The sequence below is a fragment of the Onychostoma macrolepis genome, chromosome 06 (genome assembly GCF_012432095.1).
Source record: "Onychostoma macrolepis isolate SWU-2019 chromosome 06, ASM1243209v1, whole genome shotgun sequence".
In the NCBI taxonomy this organism is placed as follows: Eukaryota; Metazoa; Chordata; class Actinopteri; order Cypriniformes; family Cyprinidae; genus Onychostoma; species Onychostoma macrolepis.
Genome location: NC_081160.1, coordinates 21,649,648 through 21,672,653, shown reverse-complemented (window position 1 = coordinate 21,672,653; position 23,006 = coordinate 21,649,648). Strand labels below are relative to the sequence as shown.

General features: G+C 36.2%; 1 protein-coding gene across 1 annotated transcript in view; it reads left to right on the top strand.

Moving 5' to 3' along the window:
- Positions 1-427: 427 nt before the first annotated feature.
- opa1 (OPA1 mitochondrial dynamin like GTPase) overlaps positions 428-23,006 on the top strand; it is a 36,112-nt gene continuing 13,533 nt past the window's right edge. Inside the window, 30 exon segments of the mRNA XM_058778863.1 lie at positions 428-640; positions 1,910-2,228; positions 2,464-2,560; positions 2,693-2,800; positions 3,776-3,823; positions 5,099-5,187; positions 8,363-8,518; positions 11,109-11,162; positions 11,287-11,391; positions 11,553-11,639; positions 12,562-12,675; positions 12,773-12,853; positions 12,947-13,021; positions 13,123-13,194; positions 13,295-13,394; positions 13,477-13,607; positions 13,816-13,888; positions 13,972-14,031; positions 14,034-14,043; positions 14,131-14,246; positions 17,199-17,263; positions 17,504-17,580; positions 18,598-18,763; positions 19,506-19,658; positions 19,772-19,880; positions 19,956-20,035; positions 20,203-20,343; positions 20,429-20,545; positions 20,945-21,038; positions 21,233-21,343. Of these exon segments, the coding sequence (XP_058634846.1) occupies positions 612-640; positions 1,910-2,228; positions 2,464-2,560; positions 2,693-2,800; positions 3,776-3,823; positions 5,099-5,187; positions 8,363-8,518; positions 11,109-11,162; positions 11,287-11,391; positions 11,553-11,639; positions 12,562-12,675; positions 12,773-12,853; positions 12,947-13,021; positions 13,123-13,194; positions 13,295-13,394; positions 13,477-13,607; positions 13,816-13,888; positions 13,972-14,031; positions 14,034-14,043; positions 14,131-14,246; positions 17,199-17,263; positions 17,504-17,580; positions 18,598-18,763; positions 19,506-19,658; positions 19,772-19,880; positions 19,956-20,035; positions 20,203-20,343; positions 20,429-20,545; positions 20,945-21,038; positions 21,233-21,343 (3,037 nt within the window). The 5' untranslated portion in view covers positions 428-611.

Genomic DNA, 23,006 nt, shown 5'->3' with positions numbered 1-23,006 from the left:
ATAAATAAATAAAGTGTTTTTTTGTTTGTTTCGTTTTCACTTTTCAGTTGCAAATAAACTACACTGCAGTGAATTGCATCATAAAACAAAAAGGAAAAGTTAAAATACAAACATGTAAAAAAAGTACACCTCAATTAGTAAGAGAGATAAGACAATCATAGCCCTTAAGGTATTTGTTATTCTAATTCTTGTTTAAGATATTTTATAGTATGGGAAATCTCAGCAAGAAACACTTCAAATATAGCCATAGTGTTAAGACATTTGTGAATTAAAAAAAAGAGAAATTAATAATACACGGTTACTGCCAGAAAAAAAGAGAAAAGTTTAATTTCATTTTATAAAAATAGATTGATATACCAGTATAATGACGCAGTTAAAAGTCCTTGTGCCTCTTTGTTTTTTTGACTTTTATTTTGACAACATGACGTCACGCTGTGGACCAGGAACTACTTTCCACTCGAGCAGCGCTTGACACTGGTGATCGCCTGCTTGTATGCCCTTGTTAGCCACGTAGCTAACCTAAGTGCCCCATTTGGAAAGATGAATTGAATTTTATATCGGAAAGCGATCTGATAGACACCTATATTTGCCATTAGTTTGCTAATAGCAGGATGTTACGAGCCGGAAGTGTAGTTACCTGGTAAGTAAAGCAGCACGTTTGCAGCAGCTAATGAATTTAACGCAGATAGATACAGTTGACTGGGTGATTTGATGTATCAATATAAAATGGCTTATCACATCAACGATATACATACACTAATCTATATTTATACATGTGAACTGTGAGGATTAGTTCTTAATGACTACTGTTAGCTGGTATCGTTTCGTAAATGACACTGACAAGATAACGTTACACTGCTGAATGATATAGACGCCACCCAAAACACCAACCCACTTTTCACAACTGAAATCACTTTTGCCTCAACTAAGTTTTTAACAAAATTTCTACATTGATATCATATGAATGCTCTTATCAATATAGTATTAATAGCTGTCTAATTTGACTTATTCTTTCCCCCATTTTAACGCTCTAGCTATTGGTAAACTGCTTTAGGAACCACGAACTAGTTCTTTTATTCGCGTTCTTGCTTAAAAATGTATTTATAATCACTTAAGATGACTTTTTCAGGCATTTGGTGGTCTGTTAACACAGCTGTCAAAACTGGGACCTTGTGTCATATGCTGTTATGTGGTTTTGCATGCAGCGTGCGGCTGTCAGAAACCTGCCAACATTTTCTGATTTTTAAATAGCTTTTAATAGTATGTTTTATATCCTTATATGTCAGAAATAGATTGATATTTTTTCATTACATGTTTACATTGTTTTATTTACAGAAAACTCTGTATGATGTTACTCCATAACAGCTGTACATTCACTCTTGTATTCGTAAACAACGTCATACCACGTGAACTACTTTTGTTCTAACTCTAGCAATCGCAAGTCATTCTCACAGTTTAAAAAAAAAATCATTTTTAACTTTGCAAGGCTTAAAATGTGTTACAGTTGTCAACATTGGGACTTTATTTGTCATACATGCTGTGGTTTTGCATGCAGCGTGTCTGACAGAAAGCAGGAGACCTGGCAATATTTTTGCTATTTTAAATAGTGTCACAAATAGATACATAGTTTTCATTAAATATTTATTTTCAAGTGTTTATTTACAAAAACTCATAATGCTAATTTATAACATCTACAAATTGACACCCTTTTGATAGTAAACGATTGATTTCTGTGAGTTTTCTGTACTAGCTCAAAACGCTATCAAATGAGCTCCAGGCCACCGAGTCATCTGTACTCTTGAGCCATGCATTTCAACAATAGAGGCTACATTCTTCAAGTATTATTATATATGTTATCTGTGACTCAGAAATGTGTAAATGTGTGATCACATTGTCCTTCTCTCCTCAGCGTTGCCTGCAAGAATCTGCTTCCCTCCAGAATGGGGGTGAAGTTCAGAATTCCGCTGCAGAAACTGCACCCGCTCTCCCGTGCCATCCATCACCGCTACTCTGCTAACAACAATCCACAAAGACCACCTCACTGCTCAGCTGCCCGCCATTACACATCTCTCTCCAGGCTCCCCATGCGTCCTCCCAAATCCCGATCAGGAGGCCACGGCTATCAACAGCACCGGTCCTTCTGGGTGGCCCGTCTTGCTGCCAGACTGCTGAAACTGAGGTACATCTTGCTGGGCTCAGCAGTTGGAGGTGGATACACAGCAAAAAAGGTATGTTTGGATGCGTTGTGCATATGAAATGACTGACTCAAGGTCATTTTACTTGCAAATTCAGAGTCCACAATAAGGTTAAATCTGAATTTTAGTACTCTGAATTTGCTATTTGTCTGATTTTTTTATAGTATCAGCCATCAAAACAGAAAAAATACTATTGACTGTAAATCAGGTAAAATATTTAGTAGTGAATCACTAGTAAATGTAGCCTGTCTGTTATGTTTGCTTCCAGACTTACGATGAATGGAAAGATATGTTTCCTGATATGAGCCAGTACACATGGATTGTGCCAGACTTTGTTTGGGAGCTGAGTGAAAGTATTGATTTAGGTAAGTAATTTGTAGAATCATATTCTGATCAAACCTGTTTAACATATGCATATTCTGCAGTTGCAAATTATTTGGTGGTGTTGACTTTCTGATTGTATGCTGTTAATGTTATTTCTGTGTCCCCGAATAAAGACAAGCTAGCCAGCGCTTTGCCTGAATTAGAAGAGATAGCCAAACTATTACCTGATATGGAAAAGATCGGAGAGAACTTCACCTTCCTGAAGAGCCTCCTCTCCAGTGGTAAGCAATGTCCTTTAAACGCACCTCATGATGGACACAAATTGAATACAGAGTAACAATTCTGTTAAATAAAAATGTAATGATTCATTAAAAATATATATTGCTGTTCAAACGGTTTTGGTCAGTAAAAAGAAAAAAAGAAAAGAAAAAAGAAATTAATGCTTTTATTCAGCGAAGTTGCATTAAATTGATCAAAAGTGTAATTAAAGGCATTTATAATGTTACAATTACAAGCTTTTTTATTTATCAAAAAATCCTGAAAAAATGTATAATAGTTTTCATATCATAGTTTATTTTAAATTGTAATAATATTTTGCAGCATTTTTTTTTTTTTGCTGTTTAGCCTTGGTGAGAATAAGGGAGTTTTTTTTCCAAAAACATGAACAAATTTTACCGACCTTAAACTTTTGAATGGTTTTGTAAATTTTTCAATAAAAAAACAAAAACATTTTGGGGCCATATAACCAAACTCTCTCTTTATGTATTCAGTTTAAAGTCAGTGTGTGTCTGTTTTTCTCTTTAGTTTGATGTGCAAAACTTAATGCACTGCAATGTTATTTTTCATAAATGTCAGTTTATGTGAATGTGTGTGTGTGAATGTTAAGATTTTTAAAGCTGAAAGGTACTAAATCTAACCTTGGGGTCTTGTGATTTCTGTCACCTGAATGAATTAGAATATTCTGTATATTCTGTTTTAAAACATCTGTGCACTGCTTATAATCACTTTCATATATGCATAATCAGCATCTTCCTAATGATAATGTTAAGATTATTAACATCAGTTGAAGTCATTTGTTTGCATTAACATATTTTTCAGCATACACAGTGCTGACACTGCTCTTCTGTTAGAAACCCAATCCAGTGTGCAATGGAATGAGCTCTTCACACTTTTTTCTACAGACTTTATTTTATTTTCATTTCATTTGTTCCTCTTGTTCCTCCCTCCTCCTCTCCCTCCCTTCACGTTCTTCGCAGGTTTGGGTAGTGAAGTCAATGGAGCTTCTGGTCTGCGTCTGTTATTAGGTGTGTAAACGCCTCACTTGGCGTGCCCCGATTCCTCCTGCGCTGCTGCACTGACGTAAAATGGATTTAAGTTGATGGGGTGTGCGCCTCTAAGGATGGACCAGCAAAACCCCTTATCAAAGGAAATAATCTCTAAAATATCATAATAATGTTATTAGTTCGCTGCTACTTTGTCACAGAAAGTCAATTTGAAAACATAAATTGAGCCTGCTGTTGCAGTTGCGTTACAGTGTGCGTTGCTGTTTACATTAGCTTTCAAAAGTTTGGGGTCGGTAAGTTTTCATTGTCATGTAATCCTTCATAAATCATTATGATATGCTAATTTGGTGCCCAAGAAACATTCTCTTATCACAGTTGAAAACGATTGTGCTGCTTAATATTTGTTATTTTTTGATTAATAAAAAGTTCAAAGGACATTTTTTTTTGTAACAATGTAAATGTGCCTACTGTCACTTATGATCAATTTAATACATCTTTGCTGATTAAAGGTATTAAGAAAAAAAAAAATCTTACGGACCACAAACTTTTTAATTCTAGTGTATATTTAGTTTAGATTACAAAGACTCAAGTGCTAATTAGTTTGACTTATTATAATTTAGCCAAGATTAAATTGGATGCTAAAGCATTCAATTAACATGGGTCAGTTACAGATGCAGTTCCAGACACTAACAGCATCTGTAAATGTGTGATTTCACTGATTTTAATTGTCTTGCCACTTGGTCCCTTGACTTCACCTTCTCTTCTCTTAAGATTTTGTGGGCCGTTCCCTGTGTTTCTCTCTCTTTCCATCGTCATGACTAATTTATCCTATATGTTTGAAGTTCTTGTAGCTCAAGAGTTTTGAAAAGTACAATTACTGAATATCTAATCTGATTTTCTTCGTAGCATCTTAGACGGAGTGATTGTTTAGACCTGCATTTTATATAATGTTCATGTTTTCTATAACAAATTGCACATATTTTCTTATCACCACACTATAAAAGTATGATATTCTGTTCTATTATATGGTCTTCTAAAAGTGTGCCTATATATACAAACTATTTATCAAGCACATTTGCGCTAATTACTTTTCAAACCTTTGAGTCTCTTTGGGATATGGTGACATAATGTAATTACTTTAAAATGCAAGCTAATAATACGCTTTTGCATGCAAATTTTTATTGTCACTTGACATGAAATTCTTTTTTTCTAAATGTGTAAAATCTAAATGCTAAATGTGTATTTCAAGAAGGGGAAAAACAATTTGCAATTGCATGTTTTTTTGTTCTTCCCCAGAAACCACGGGTGAATCAACCCTGAGAGCAACAGATATCCCACCAACATCTGCAGCCATGTCTGACAGCAGCGATAAACAGTTTAAGAAGGTAAATGACTCTGTATAATAATTGAAACAGCTTAAGTTTCTTTACCTGCTTTTTTCTGCTTAGCTGTGTTGCTTGGGCTTTTTTCAGCATTAACTAAGTTGCTAACCGCTGTGCATTTGCCATTTGTTTTGAAAAGTTACTGCAAGACACAGACACCATTGGTCAATGGCTATTGTGCACTTTTGTAGTCCTATTAAATACGGACACTGTTTTAGTAGCTTGTTGCAACTGGCTAATGCTGAAGTGAAGCTGCTTTTTTAAGCTGCCTCCACCATAACAAATGAACATACGCATGGCCAAAATGTATGTGGACTGTCATACTGGAGCAGAAAATGTTGTTCATATAGTGTAGTGTAGTGTGTGTGTGTTTTTTGTTGTTTATTATTATTTTTGAGCAGTTCTGTAGTCTGCACTTTGCTATTGATATTTTGCCTCTTTTGGATGTATTTGTGTTATTTGAAAGGAATGTCTCTCTCAGTGTACACTGTAGGGCAGGTGTCTCTTTTTCTCCTTTTACATGATGAACCAATGACAGATGAGCATCAAGGCTATTAGAGATATGTCTGTATCCCAGCAGTAGGTTCACATATTTTGTCCTGCAACTGCATTAAAAACTCATGTTGCAGGAGATTAATTTCTGTCTTTTCAGCTACGTGTTTGTCTGTCATGATCATTACACTTTCTCTAAAAATAGTGCTTCTCTGAGAGCAATTAACTCCTTGATATTTTAATGTTTGATGTCAGTTTTGTTTTTTGTTGTTTTCCCCCCTCATTTTCTGTTTCCTCACTCATAAATCCCTCATCATCTGCAGGAAAACTAAACACTTTTCAGTTTAAAGTAGCACTAGTTGAAGTTTTTCATATTTGCAAATTTATTAGCATATATTATTATATTACATTATATTATATTAGCATAAATGAAGATATAGACCATAAAATGTTTTTAACATAAAAGGTTTTAGCAATAATGATAACAGTCTAAGCATGTACACAGAGCTGGGTAGTAACTGATTACATGTAATCTGGATTACGTAATCAGATTCCAAAAATGAAGTACTTGTAATTAGAGTAAGTTACATTTTAAAATACTCGTAATCAGACTACAGTTACTTTTTTACGGATTACATGATTACATATTATTCACACACAATAGCTATAAATTATTCATAATTCATTGATTCTGCCTAATTTCTCCTTTTCATCTTTTAAATTTTCCTTTCTAAAATAGCCTACTGATTATATACATATTATATATGTATATATAGTCCAGTTTTGTGGACATTCACATGAAGATCAGTCATTAGTCAGGTGTCGACAGCATTTGACTGCTGGATTTACAAAAATCATTTCAGGTTTAAGAAGGGTTTCAGCATTGCATCAACTATTGATGAACACATTCATTTTTCTTTGAATTATTACTCTGTAGGTTTTTTTTAACCTTGTATTATTAATTATAACTAATCAAAATGCACATATTCACGTTATTTCGTAGTTACATGTAATGCAGGCATTCCAAAACTTTGTCATCTAAAACTTATTTACCAAATATATTTGCTTTAAGTACCCCTGAGATTTTAAAATAAATATTTCAGTAATTAAGTATCACATTTGCATGCTCACGGTTTCTCTGATGTTGAGTAATGATCACATGGCATGCAGGTAAATAAAAATATTTCATCTTTTTTAGTAAGTGTTTTATTTAAAACAAAGACTATAGAAATACAAAGACTGTTCACTCCTATACTTATGAATGGGAGAAACTGCAACGCGCAATGTGGAGGAATAGTCCCACCATCTAAATGAAAGAGCCAAATTTCCCATAGAAACCTGACTAGATGCACATGCGCAGTATAAGCATGTTATAACTCTGCATGCACATAGCATGAAAAATAAGCTTTTTAAACACTATTTGAGCATAAGAAACAACATTCATGGGGCAATTAATTTCAGATTTTTGTTGCTGATTTGACATATGTAATTTAATTGTGAGTTCAGCGAGCAGTTTTTGAGATTTCAGGATTCCCCCATTCATTAAGATTGGTCTTGTATGAGCTGCCCGGAGGCATTGCAAATATGGCCGCCGAGTGAAGAGTTTGTTTTTATTTTTTATGATTTAATTAATTGTCAGCTTTTCATTAAACTCACAACCCCCCTGCAGTTCCTTTACGAACCCTAGTTTGGGAAACCTTGATGTAATATAATGTTTAATGCACTTCATGTTGTAAATTACAATGAATGGAACAAGTTTTCTTACTCTTTGCATTTTTTTACATCATTATGGTACAAAATAATGCTATTTAAAACAATGTGATAAACGAATTAAATCAAAAGTAATCTAAAAGTAATCTGATTATATTACCTAAAATGTGTAATGTAAGGGATTACGTTACTGACTACAATTTTTGTCATGTAATCTGGAATCAGTAACGGATTACAATTTGTAAGTAATCTACCCAGCTCTGTTTTTTTTAAAAGGAATTTAAACTTCTATTCAGCAAGGACGCATTACATTGATTATACATGACAGTAAAGATGTTTATAATGTTACAAAATATTCCAATTTCAAATAAATACTCTACTTTTCAACTTTCTGTTCATCAAAGAATCATAAATGCATCATGGTTTGATATAATGTGCGTAAATTATGAAATCAAATTAATACCAATGTACAGAAGCAGCATGTTTTTGAAAGACCTGTCTTGTAATATTTGCTCTCTCCAGCTTCAGGCTTTGCACTGCTCTGCAACTAAATCGCTCATTGTACCTCAAATGCCCGCTTTCGTTAATAGCAGTAGTTTTATGTGATCTTAGTTCATCTATTAAAAACTATTAGAATTGCCTTTACTGCAGTTATAGCAGCTTGACAATACTGACTGTGAGTGCAGGTCTTGTATGTGATTCAACATTATTAGTGTGAATAAATATTTGTAATTCCCTCTGATCTTCGCAGTTCAAATCTTCCCCCTGCCTTTTGCTTAGAGAACCCTTATGGTTGTCTCTTGTGCTCTTCAAGATTTTAGGTTCATCATAACTGAGTTAGATTCAAAACTACTGTATTACCAAGAGCAGTATATTAAATTGAGGCAGACCTTTCCCAAAAGCTCTGCTATGTCCTCCTATTAATTGGTAAGCAGGTTGATTGACTGCCCGTCTCTGTAACTGTGCCGTCCCTCAGCAGGGGCTGCTCAGCGAGCTCATTCTCATTCAGCAGCAGATCCAGCAGCATGAGGAGGAGATGCGGCGGGCGGCAGCCAATAATGCTCCGCCTCCGCCGCGTGAACCCAGTCCCAGCCCGGCCCCGAACCCCAGCCCCTCGCAGTCCAAACGCAAGGTGAAGGTCCACTCCCCCACCACCCCTCTGATGCTGTGGCCCTCATGCCAGTCTTTGACTGCCCCACACCATTCTTTTGTTGCTGTTTTATGCCTTTGAAAGCATATATATAATATTTGACACCTAGTAATAATTTTTTCCCAAATTCTTATTAGCTGAATATAAAAAATATGAATGGTGGAGGTATTAACGACTGATGTGAGAGAACTACAGCTTTAATATACTCTAGTTACAAACCAGATGAGTAGCTCCACCCATCCAAGAGTTGCAACTCCAATGTAGCCGTCTTTCGGAATGATCATGTCTCTAAGCAAGAGCTTAATCTACACTTGTATATTAATTTGATCTGAGCATCTATATGGCTATGTGATTTTTCCAAATTTCACTGTGATCTTATTCCATCCCATAGCTTGGGGTCCAGAGTCTGAGACCACTAGATAAAATTGGGGATAATCGTGGGATACTGTGGCAGATCGGGGGGAAATCATCACAAAGGCTGTTTTTCTCGTTGAACATATAAATAAAAACTGCCTTTAATTAGAATAACTTTGAATTCTGTCATCCAAACTAAAATTGCTATATCGTACTTTTGCAATAGGTAGATTTTTATAAAAAGATTAAACTGTTCTCAGCTAAAGGGTATTTCAATATTATTTTACTGTTTAGATGTTGCTGAAAAGCCTGTAATTGTTTTTTTTTAATGGATTTATTTCTGTTGTGACAACTTAGACCATTTACACAAGTTTCAGGAGTGGCAACAGCATTTAAATACGGTAATGAATCCCCTAAATTATCATTTTGTGATAATTGTGATACATCATGGTAACCAAATCAATGTTCTTTCATCTTGTGTGTTTGGTGTCTGGTATTTTTAACAAAAGTATTACAGTGACCAAAGACTCGTTATGTTTGGTTTGCCTATTTTAACTAAACCAATGTCGGCAGAGCCATCGTGTTTTATGTATTAAAGACTGCTTCGCAGAGCTCACTCATTAAGAGTTGCCATGTCCACTTACAATAAGCAAAGCTTATTAAGAGTCTTTGGACTTGTTGTTTTGGGCTCGGCTCATAAAGCGATCCAGTTGATGGAGTTAAGTAGGCAGGTTCAGATTGCTATATTTTGGTATGTGGCTTCTTTTAAGATAAAACATTTGGATTTGAGTTAATTATGTGCTTACTCTCATTTGTTGTTTTTTCTAGCAAGATCTGGCAGCACTAATGAGTCAAAGTGTACCCTGTGATTTTTTGCACGACACATACAGAAAAGATAACTTGAGTTTAGTGCTGTTTACACTGCATTGTCACAACCTGCATTTTTCTGGAGTCAATTCGGATGTGGAATGCAGTTGTCACTCCCGTAAACTACTGAATTGTGTGTGTACAAAACTGGATTATGCCCTAAAAGGAGAATTGACAGCCGATTTTAGCTGTAGTGTGTATGTGGCCTTAGTGTGGCAAAATGTCCCCCATTTGTTAATGTTCCAAAGAGCATTTTGTGAGCTTCAGAGGAAGGAAATCGTATCTTTTGCACAAATGGGTTCACATGATCAGTATCACAAATTTGCGTATTTTATTGGTGACCTAGAAATAGTGCAAAATCTTTATGTATGAAATATTTCTTGGTTTATATTTCTGCAAATTCCTACAACTTATAATGACCGAATCACAGATTTTTAGGGTGGTCTCAGACTTTTGAACCTCATGGTATGTGGCATAGACTTTAAATTCTTTCGATTTTCAACAATCAAACTCTGCGTGACTTTGAAACAATTTATTATCCATTTAAACAATACAGAGTAAGATGCTTCGTTTTATTCAAGCAGCTTTCAAAAGACCCCTGCTCTAAACATTTTCTTATGTGAAAGTAAAAACATCTTATTTGCATTCCACCTATTGCTAGCAGAATAAGTGAAACTTATTCACAATTTTTGCGCTAAGCCCAAACTCGATCCATTCTGCAACGCTCATGCAAACCCATTTATTTACACAGTTCCACGTACACAGTTAATATTCACTGCATGGAGTGGTGTGCTGTCCTGCCACATGGAGTGCAATGCACTTTGCTCCAGCTGTTAGCCAGCAAAAATAACCTGCCTAACACCACAACTAATTGCATCTGCACATAGGCAAAAGACATTTTATTTAGCAATAAACAAAGACCATTTCAAATCACACTCCCTTGCTTTTTATGTAGATGTCTGTTTGTGTGTTTGATGTTTTCCTTTGTGTCCTTCTCTCCTCAAATCATTCACTGCTTTTCTGTGATTTGGTACTCAACAATTGCATTGCAGGTGCAGGCCAAGAAATGATTCAGTGCTCTTGATGCATCCTTTACAAATAATTTTTTGAAGTGTGGTGATTTGTATTAAGAATAAATGATTAATTAAATGCTTGAAAAAATCTGGAAGGGAAATTTCTTCTCTTTGCATTAACTTGCCTTTCCTCTGCTGGGATGCCTGCTGGAATTCAGTGCACGAGTTGTGGATTGTTTGTGCAATGGCTCTTACAGGGGGATATTAGGAAGATCATCAGCTGTCCTGAAAAGAAATAACATGGTCATAGTGTGCTACATTGTTTCTTGTGTTTTCAGTCATCTGATAAAGAAAAAGTTGACCAGCTTCAGGAAGAACTTCTTCGAACACAGGTATTAACAGCTATGTGTTTCTGATTTTAAGCTTTGGTTTTCCCATACTTATCCTTGTAGCCTTTTCAGTTATCATAATCAATTTATACACATTTTATCATCTATTTCCCTCATGCTTATACAGTTAAAATACCAACGGATGCTGGAGCGTCTGGAAAAGGAGAATAAGGAACTGAGGAAAGTGGTGTTGCAGAAGGATGACAAGGGTATTCACCAAAGAAAAGTCAAGGTCAGATTTGAACATTCTTCAATTATGCATAGAAATGATGCATGCAATAAACCACTTTTTTTTTTTTTTTTTAAAGAATGGTTGGCTTTTTCATTGCTGTACATAAAGAAGAGATCACAGGGTTTTATTGATGCATTTCTCCTGTTTTTCCTATTGTGCAGAAGTCTTTGATTGATTTGTACTCTGAGGTCCTGGACATTCTCTCAGATTATGATTCCAACTACAATACTCAAGATCATCTACCAAGAGTCAGTATTATTATTCTTTTCCGTTTCTGTTATTTCCATTTGTGATGCGATCTGGGAAAACCCGTCGGATGTCACGTTTTCAGGAAATTCGAAAAATAGGTTGAATGTGAATTTTTGGTCAAAATTAGGTTTTCATTAAATTATTATTCTATAACATCTTGTCTATTATCTCTGAAAATATCTTGGAAAAATTAACTTGTTTAGTGCAGAAAAATTGCGATTTATTGCAGCAAGCAGAAAATAGTGTGTCTTTGTCTTATGTTAAGAACGTGCTGTGGAGGTGCTTTCTCTTAACACCACAAAAAGTGTCAACCTATCAAAATAAACCACGTAACATACCGGTATATGATAAAGGTGTATCAATGCACATTTCCCGCCAGTCCTGTCTCTAAACTATGGAACGCAAAGTTTTTTTATTTATTTATTTTTTTAATATCGTGAGATAGCGGAACACAAGAAAACAACACAGTCTGAAGTAGCTGCTCACTCAAACGATCTTGCTCGTCTCAGTCTGCACAATCTTGGTGATGTCAGTGCCCTAAAACAATGTTATAATGGACTATTTCACATCCAGAGATGAAGGATCAGATGATGAAGTTACTAAAGAGGAGGAGTCCGATGACAGTCTGTTATATGCACAGGTGCGCGAACAGTTGCGCTGCACTTGCTTTTCTAAATGTAAACTACGAGGTACACTATTCGTGCTTATCCTATAAAATTTCACCATTTGTTTGGTTTTCCTAGATCGCATTACATTTTTTATATACTTTTGTGAAAGTTTAATGTTGTTTAGGTGGATGCTTTAAATAAGCCTATGTTTTTTTTTTTTTTTTTTTTGCCTCTTCCTTCACTGTAATATGTGGTTATATGAAACACCTCTTAATGGTTCAGACATAACCAGCTTCTGTCTTCTCTTCACTAGGTGGTGGTAGTTGGAGACCAGAGTGCAGGAAAGACCAGTGTGTTGGAGATGATAGCTCAAGCTAGGATCTTCCCCAGAGGCTCTGGAGAAATGATGACCAGATCTCCTGTCAAGGTTAATTAATCAAACTGCCATCAGACAGTAGTTAAACAACACATGAACAATAATTATATAATAAATATTATAATAATTGTGATGTGTTTATTTGTAGGTGACATTGAGTGAAGGCCCTCACCATGTAGCAATGTTCAAAGACAGCACTCGTGAGTTCGACCTCGGGAAAGAGGAGGATGTAAGTTTCTTAACTCAAATTATGTAGTACAAATTTGTCAGTCTCTATATTTGACTGTCAGGTCACTGAGTTGATGTTTCTTTTTGTTTCTAGCTTGCAGCATTGAGGCACGAGATCGAACTCAGGATGAGGAAGAGTGTGAAGGAAGGTCAGACAGTCAGTCCTGAGGTGAGCCCCTGTTTTCTTCACTGCTTTTATGAAAACATTTGCACTTGAATCTGCCCGAATACTTTGATATTCATCATTCACACGTTTTTATTCTGTGTTAGACCATCTCTTTAAGCGTAAAGGGTCCAGGAATCCAGAGAATGGTGCTCGTTGACTTGCCGGGTGTCATCAGTGTAAGTTGTGTGCACATTTCATACAGTTTTACACATAATATAACCATATACATCTATGCAGAACATGTTTGATGTCAGTGACTGTTTCATTTGTATACAGACTGTGACAACCGGCATGGCTACTGACACAAAAGAAACCATTTTTAGCATTAGTAAAGCCTACATGCAGAATCCAAATGCCATCATCCTCTGCATTCAGGGTGAGTTTTCTTCCATTGAAATATTTGTCATTAAATACTAGCGTTTTCTTTTGCCAACTCTCGGTTTATTTCTCTCTTTCAGATGGCTCAGTAGACGCAGAGCGTAGTATAGTCACTGATCTGGTCAGTCAGATGGACCCTCAGGGCAGAAGGACCATCTTTGTTCTTACCAAGGTTGACCTAGCAGAAAAGAACCTAGCTAGTCCAAACAGAGTAAGATCTTTAGATATTTCACTACATAAACTCTTGATAATGTGTTACTTCCTGTTTTAGCCACTAGAGGGAGGCATTTTGTGTCCTCTCACGCTAAACAAGCAATATTGACTGCAGTTATGTACAGATGATGATATTCATTGGAATGTTTTACTTTGTTTACTTCATGTTATTTGCTTCAAGTTATTCATTTTTTCCCCATTTGTAGATCCAGCAAATAGTTGAAGGCAAGTTATTCCCAATGAAGGCTTTGGGCTACTTTGCTGTAGTAACCGGCAGAGGTAAGCATGAGATCTTTCTAGAAATCATTTACATTTGAAATTTGGTGCACTTGAAATCATTCAATCCCATGATTCTTTTGTAGGCAGTTCTAATGAAAGCATAGACTCCATCAAGGACTATGAGGAGGAATTTTTTCAGAGCTCAGACTGCTGAAGTAGGAGTCAAATGCATATTTCTAACTCGCCTGTTCTATAATCTGTCACATATTTTGATTGTACAATATTTTCCCAACCTGCTAAAGGGATGGCATGTTGAAAGCTCATCAGGTGACCACAAAGAACCTGAGTCTTGCTGTGTCAGACTGCTTCTGGAAGATGGTCAGGGAGTCAGTAGAACAACAAGCAGATGCCTTCAAAGGTGAGATGACTCCATCTAACAGATCTTAGAGGGATTGTTCACTCAAAAATGTACATTCTGTCTACTCACCCACATGTTGATCCAAACCTTATTTATTTACACCCCCCACCCCCGTGGACCACAAAAGAAAAAATTAAACAGAATGTCCAGGCTATGTTTTTCAATACAAGAATAATAATAAATGAGTGGTAAACTGCAAAAAGATAGCTTTAAAGCATCATAATTCTTCTTCCCCTAAAATCATCTAAAGTAAAGCCATATGATATCCCTTTGCAAGGAACAGACTAAATGTATCTTTTTCGTGTTTTCAAGAAACATTTGCCATCCACCTTATGTGTCAAACCTTTAGGACAGTGTTTCACAACTAGGGAGCCGAGGGCCCAATAGGGGGACCCTAGAAAACTCACAAAACGTATTGTTCAAAATGTTTAGAAGCAAAAATAAAAATCTAAGATTTAACTTTTTTAGGATTTATGATGCTAATAAATGTACTAGGGCTGGTCCGGATACCATTTTTTGAACTTCGAAGCTTCGGTAGTAATCAACACCGAATATTCGAAGCTTCAGAGGGAGGGGGCTGAACATATTCTTCTCTCTAATAAAGGCAGGAATCTCTGTATATCTGGCCTTCTGTCTGCATTTTTATTATGTTGAGAACCGTTCATCCAATCGACTTCACGTGTGGCGGGTGTGTTGCTGTATCAGTGCAGTGTGGCATTTTGGTGCAATATCGGCACGCAACACGTTCAGAATTAATAAACTTTTAATAAACTACAGAACAGCGCAAGCCGGAAGCGGCGCGCCTCACACGGGCAGGGCTTATATGCTCCGAGAACGGACATTGCACTAGTGATACAAAACACACAGGTCTGTTAAGAGCAATACTTTTAATAAGGTAGCCTAACATTTTTCTAATAAACAAAACACTCCCGAATCAGAAATTAGCAGAATAGTAATTACACCGCAAAGGGTTGGCTATTTAAATAAAAAAAGAACGAAAAATAAATGAACGAACTTCAACAAACTGTAATAAATAAAGAATAATAACAGCATCACACATTTTAATTAACGAACAGTTAATTAAGTGCACGTTTTTATCATGTGTAAAATTACTGATTAACATGGCGGATAAAAGCAGCGCATTTTTTTACACTAACAATCTACTAATAAACTTGATGTGCTGTTGTGGTAGGCCAGTTTCAAATTGCATATATTTAGCACACTGCCTTTGTCTTGTCCTCACTCAATTTAAAGTGCTCCCACACAGCTGAGGCCTTTTGGCATTTTTGTCTTCTCTTTCAGATGGACTGAATCATGACATTCATGACATTCACTTATGGGCCATTCATATTCAAGCGTGAATGAGAATGAGGGGGATGCCAGGTGTTCGAAAAAAATAAATAAATAAAATATTCGAATCTCAAAATTGAAAATCGAATGCCAACCCACCGAACGAATATTCGAATAATCAACTATTCTGGTCCAGCCCTAAAATGTACATTGTCATAGTCTGTGAAATGGGTCCATCCTTATTCAGTAATTCACAAATAACTGGAAAAATGTCATGGGGCCTTTAATTGTTGTTGTGGACAATGAGAAGCCTTGGAGTCAAAAAGGTTGATAACTACTGCTTTACAACATATCTGAAAACTCTAATAACAAAGGCACATGGGCTGTGCTTTTAGGCTATTCATTGCTATTTTTATCCCCTAATAAGATGCTGATTTTCAAGGGCATTTTGAGAAGCAGAGTGCACATCAGCTCTCAGGAGACCTAGTAAATAAAACTTAATAGAATCCAAACCAACAGCTCGACAGCCACTTAACTCTGAAACCCACCTCAGCAGAGCCGTTTCCCTGTTCTGTGCGTGCTGATTCCCGTCACACCTCACCTCAGCTCAGACGTTCTGCACAGGGCACTCTGTAGATCTCCACGCTGCCAATTAACAGGCCACCCCTGCTAACGCTCTGCCTCTAGATTTATTGCCTGACCCGGGACGCTTCTCAAACCTTTGTGTGGGCTATCGATCTCCACGGCTGCACTGGGGCCGGCCCGATAACCAGAGCAATTAGCGTCATCTCCATTGTGTGAGCGAGGCACCCGTCCCGTTTGTATGCTGGGGACGCAGGGCCCCTGGGGAGCGTGGGGTTGCTGATACAGTGCACGCCTGGCTCCAGGTGCATTGATCATGGCCACAGCGCAGTCTATCTGGTGTCCCTGTATGGGGAATTAGACAGAGGGAGATGGGAAGTGTCTGAGGAATAGGGATGCTGTCACTGAAAAGTTTTAGTCAAAGTTCACTCTTATTATAGGTGGCAATGCAAACTTTGAACACGTTGTTTTATAGAAAATCTTTTTTTTTTTTTTTTAAGTATGAGATTAATAGCCAAGTTACTAATGATTGTGTTTAAACTACATCTGACGTACTTACTGCAGTTTTCGTAATGAATTTTGTAACACTTTTTACCTGTTTGTTAGAGGTACTGAAATTTCACAGTTGCTGTTTATAAAATTAGTATATTAAATGGATAGTCCACCCAAAAATGAAAATTCTGTCATCATTTACTCACTCTCAAGTCCTTCCAAACCTGTAACTCTTTCTTTATCCTGTGTAACTGGAAAATATGAAAATATTTTGAACAATGTAACAAAAGAGTTTCCATTCTCATTGATTTTCGTTGTTTGGTCATAAAATACTATGGATGTCAATGGGAACGAAACTGTTTGGTTACCAAAAATTCTTCAAAATATCTTTTGTTTCTACACAGGTTTGACATGAGGGTGAGTAAATGACAGAATTAAAAAAATTTGTAAGTTAGTTAAAAAAAAAAAAAAAAAATTCTAAATGGCGTATCCTTTGAAACTGTCCAGATTTAAAAAAAAAAAAAAAATCTATGGATATTAATGAAAATAATCTAAATTGAACTTTTCTTCATGTTCCCTGTTGACCAGCATCCCGATTTAACCTGGAGACTGAGTGGAAAAACAACTATCCTCGCTTACGAGAGCTGGACAGGGTAAGGACTGGCTCCTGATTAAACTATTCTAGATCTTTCTCCTTGACTCCTTTTCTCCTGACTCCTTGTTAAGTGTCAGCATTCTAGTATTCTTATTTATGTATGATAAATAATCAAAACAACATTAGTTAATAATTTATTTCTAATATTAGTTATTTATTACTTAAAAAATCCTGGAATCTACTTTATAAGTTCTTACGACATGTTTTATACCATGTATGTCATGCTCCTCATTCATAGAACGAGCTGTATGAGAAGGCCAAAAATGAGATCTTGGATGAGGTGATCAGCTTGAGTCAAGTTACACCAAAACACTGGTAAGCACTTCTGTTTTCATTAACTACAAAATTAATTGTTGAGTTGTCAATTTATTAAAAAATAAAATAAAATTCAGTATTAATTGCATATTTTTACATTACATATACATATAATTTGTCCTGTGTGGATGACTTTTTGTACTAATTTTGTTTTGCCTACTCCATAATTGACTACTAATTTACAAAAACATGAAGATGATACTTCCAACTTCCAAATTGCGTCTCTAGTATGATTTAGTATGATTCTGTAGTAGTATTTATGTATATACATTTCACTTTATTGTTTATTATATATTGATTTTTTTTTTTTGTTAAATATGATTTGCATTCTGACACATCCAAGGTCAAAAACCATGGGTACTACTGACATATATATATTTATCTATCTATCTGTGTTTATCAGCACAACCAATAATGATGAGGCATTCTCAATCTTCAGCTCTTTGTTGGCTGGATGTTGAATGTTTTTTGGATGTTAAACTCGACATCTCCATCTCATGGCTTCAGGGCTGACTCTACCATCAGAATGCAAAGCTGCAAGCTATACCTGGAGTTATGAACCTAAAACCCAGAGGAGCAAGCTAAATGAAATAGATCAGATGTTTGTAGGGGGCCCAGTGTGCTCCATCAGCCTCTCAAATCAATGGCATGATGAATAGCTGGAGGGTGGCTTCTCTGGGCAGCGCTAGTTTGGTGGTATTGGAGATGTGTGTGTATTGATGTACCACACTAGAACAAAGCAAACAGGAAGCTATGAAATACGGTTTCCTTTTATGATAAATGAGCTTCACCATCACCCTCAGAATATTCTCATCTTTGTCTTAATGTCAAGTCCAATACTTTCCACTCGACTGTTTAGAATTATGAAGTACATTTTTGGTGTTCTCTCATTTGATGGTTGAGAGAACTGAAAACAACGTAATTAATATTGTTTATTGTGTACTTGTCCTACATTTTAATAGCAGCTCGGTCATGTATATTTAAAGAATTAACAAACATAATTTTATGTCATTTTAGGGAGTCCATCTTACAGAAGAAGCTTTGGGAAAGGGTCTCGACACACGTTATTGAGAACATCTACCTGCCTGCAGCTCAGACCATGAACTCAGGCACTTTCAACACCACTGTAGACATCAAACTTAAGCAATGGACTGACAAACAACTTCCTCATAAAGCACTGGAGGTAATGAACACTGATGAACCACTGATATTTCTTTGTGCTTATAGTTGGTAGTTAAATTTCTCAAATTGTCAGGTAAAAAAGTATATTATATTATATTATGAAGTTAGGAGTAGGATTTTCTAAATAAGTAGTCCCTTATGTTCACCAAAGCTGTATTTATTTGATCAGAAAACAGAAAAACAGTGACATTATGAAAAATAATGTCTATTTAAAATATTCGTAAAAAGTGTAGTAAAGCTGCATTTATTTGATCAGAAAACAGAAAAACTGTGATATTGTGAAAAATAATGACTATTTAAAATATTCATAAAAAGTGTAGTAATATATAAAATGTAATCCATTCCATATGATGGAAAGCTGAATTTTCATCAGCCTTTACTCCAGTACATCCTTCAACAATTTGGTGCTCCAGAATTATTTCTTCTTATTATTATCAATGTTGAAAACAGTTAGGCTACTTAATATTTTTGTGTGGATTCTTTAATAAATAGACATTTTGAACAAACCGTATTCATTTTAAATAGAAATCTTGGTTACACTTTATTTTAAGGTGTCCTTGTTACAGTGTAATTATACATTTAAGTACTGAGTAATATTAATTAACTACATGTACTTATTATATGGTTAGGATTAAGGTTACTTGCATGTAATCATGCATAATTAATTGTTATTATAATAGTAAGTATATGTAACATGTAACAAAGACACCTTAAAATAAAGTCGTCTTTTCTTTGCTACTCAGGTTGCTTGGGAAACATTGCAGGAGGAGTTTGCCCGCTTTATGGCAGAATACAAAGGGAAAGACCAGGATGACATCTTTGATAAGCTGAAGGAAGCTGTCAAGGAAGAAAGCATCAAACGACACAAGTGGAATGAAAGAGCCATGGACAGCTTGGTAAATATAACATAACATGTATAATTACCAGAAATAATAGATTCTTGCTAATTCAGCACACAGGGGTTTCTTAAGTGTTGTTGGTAAATGTTTCTTATGTATGTGCTGTATAGAGAGTGATTCAACACAACGCTCTGGAGGATCGTTCTATCACAGACAAGCCCCAGTGGGATGCTGCTATTCAGTTCATGGAGGAAACACTGCAGTCTCGTCTTAAAGACAGTATGTCTACCCCTCATAAAGGCTTTTCCTGTCTATCAGTCTATGGAGTGTGTGACTCATCTTCCTGTGTTGCAGCTGACTCAGTAATAGCAGATATGGTGGGGCCAGACTGGAAGCAGAGGTGGTTGAGCTGGAAAAATCGAACACCAGAGCAGGTTGAACAGACAACACTATAAATTTTCTTTCTTTCTTTTTTATTTTTTTGGGTGGGGGGGGTCATTTTTATGATCTTGGAGCCATATTTGGTGTCAGCGTTTGTGGTATTACTACATATAGGTGCTAGTGATAAGAAAGTCTACGTAATTTTGTTCCCCAACTCTAGCACATCCGTAATGAGACCAAAAATGAGCTGGAGCGTCTGTTGAAGTTGCATGAGGATCACACAGCCTACCTGGCCAATGATGAGGTCACCACAGTGCGCAAAAACCTGGAGTCCCGAGGAGTGGAAGTGGACCCCGTACTGGTAAGTGAGACAGCTTGGAGAGAATATCTAACATAACTATCTGCACATCAGGTTTTCACTAAATTGAACTGATATCTTTCTGTAGATCAAGGACACGTGGCACCAACTCTATCGACGTCATTTCCTGCAGAAGGCGTTATTACATTGTAACCTCTGTCGACGAGGTTTCTACTACTACCAGAGGCACTTTGTAGACTCCGAGGTAAAGAAGAAGCCTTTTTAGTCAAATTTACTAAAAAAAAAAAAAAATAATTAGAGCTTCCAAAGTTTTCATTTTTGGGAATAATTATATGTTTACTGGGAATACATTTATTTATTTAAATATGATTTTGTTTGGAGATAAAAAAAAAAGAGAGATAAAATTAAGAATTTTAAAGTAAAAATATTATTTAACATTTAAATATTCTCAACTGTGGAATGACTGCCATTGGTGTCCATATTCAATACTTTATTAACAGGGAATTTATTCATAAAGGCAAACCACATATTAAACATAAATAAACCATTAACTAATGAAAAGTTAAATAAAAAAAGACTAATAGCTGTTTATTTTTGTGTTAGCTGTTTAGCTAATGGTTTGACTTATTTCTCTGTGTTTCAGCTTGAGTGTAATGATGTGGTTCTGTTCTGGAGGATCCAGAGGATGTTGGCCATCACAGCCAATACTCTTAGACAACAGCTCACTAATACAGAGGGTATGTCTGTGGGTTCTCATCACCAAACAAGCTTTTCTGCCTTCAGTTCTGGTTACTTGGCACAAATCATCTGTTATTACTAATTAAACAGGCGTCAGCGGGAGGAAACAGTGACTGAGACCACTGGTATCATTACGTCCCACGTTCAAGCAACACAAATAAGTGTGTTTTTTGTTTTTGTTTTTTTTAAACAGTGCGGCGCTTGGAGAAGAACGTTAAAGAAGTATTAGAGGACTTTGGAGAGGATACTGAGAAGAAAGTCCAGCTGATCACAGGCAGGAGGGTTCAGTTGGCAGAAGACCTCAGTAAGTCCATCCTCATGCTTTCTCCTGATTTAGCCTGTGAAACTGCAGCAAGGCAGGGCGACCATCAGAGGGCAGTGTTGTTTTGCATTTGAGTACTTTCATGTTGTCTACAATAGACAATTTATTCATTTCACTCCAGCATTACTTTTCTATTTTTTATGTTGTTTATAAAATTATTTAATATTTGAATTTTTTGAATACTTTTGATGTGTATTTTCTTTTTTTTTTTTAATGCAATGATTCAGTTCATTGATTTTTATTTGTATTATTTTTTATTGTTGGACATTGAGTCAGAATGGTAAATCAAATCAGCTTTTTCTAAGCATTTCCTCACATTTGAATTCTAAAAGTTATTTTAAAAGGGTCAAACCCATTTGTCAATGGGTTTGAATTCCGCTCTTTCCAATATTTTTCCATTGTACCTTCTAACTCAATTTAAGTGATATTAGTCCTGATTAGGGTACAGATAGATTTCCACACTCTCTTCACTCTCACAGTCCCTCTTATTTTTTTTCCTGTTCCTTCCTCTGTTGAGGCTTGAACCCTTAATTGCTTCACAGTGTGAGAGAGCTCCTGGCTGCACACTGCCTGCTGTCTGTCATGTCTTCAGCCCTGGTTACTGTTAAACACTCTGCTGATTAAAGCAGCAATTTGTGGAGGCACGACTGACATGCTCAGACTTGATCTGGCGCAGACACACGACTTGCACACACGTTCTGTCATTACTGTGATAACAGAGAATGAGGTAATGGCACTGCCGCCCAGGTTAGTGTGTGCTTAGACACAATGGTCAATCTGCCTATACAGTGTCTTGAGTCATAAAAAGCCTCTCTGCCTTTTGCAAGAAGAATTTCTTTACATATAAGAGGCCTTATATGCTTACTGTCTATTTTGAACAGGTTGACTAGCTTAAGTGTCTTTGCAATGGACTGGAAAAAGCATGACTGAAGTGATTTTGTCTTATAACTCAACAAATATCTTCCAAGAATGTTTTAATCAGTCAATAAAGCATTGAATCATTTCAAAGACATATTCACACAGATGTTTTGATGTGCAGTTTTATATATTCTGCCTGTTTAAAGGCCTGTTCGTGCCAAGGACTGTAACAAACTTGAACTATAAAGTTTTGATAATCATTCTAATGCTATGAGAATAGGGAAGTCCACACCATAACTGCAATGTTAATGGCACAGAGAAATAATATTGTTGTTATCAAGCTAATGAATGATAAATACACTGACAGCAAATCAGAATCCACATAACAGTAGCTTGTGTTTATAATAAACAATATTATCGTGCGTTGGAGTGGATGCTAATATAGTTATTGTTTTAGTTCTCTTTATAATTCTAGTTCTTGGTATGAACAGGTCTTAAGTCTTTAGGACAGAGTTGGACTAGATTTTAACCAGTAAGAAGTGCTTCATCTGTTTTGTCTGCTTTTGTATCTGCCTCAATACTGTATAAAGACCAGGATGTCTGGCTTTTTTGGTCCCGTGAGCATGTCCACTAGTCTTAGATGTCCAACCCTCCACTTTTTAAGCCTGATGCTTGGCGTTGGGTAACCCTTAGAGTGGAGTCCTGAGCTGTAAAGCATGACGTTGCCTGGTGGACAACCAGCACTTAGGGAAAACACAAGCATGACCTCCCAAGAAGTGGCTGTTAT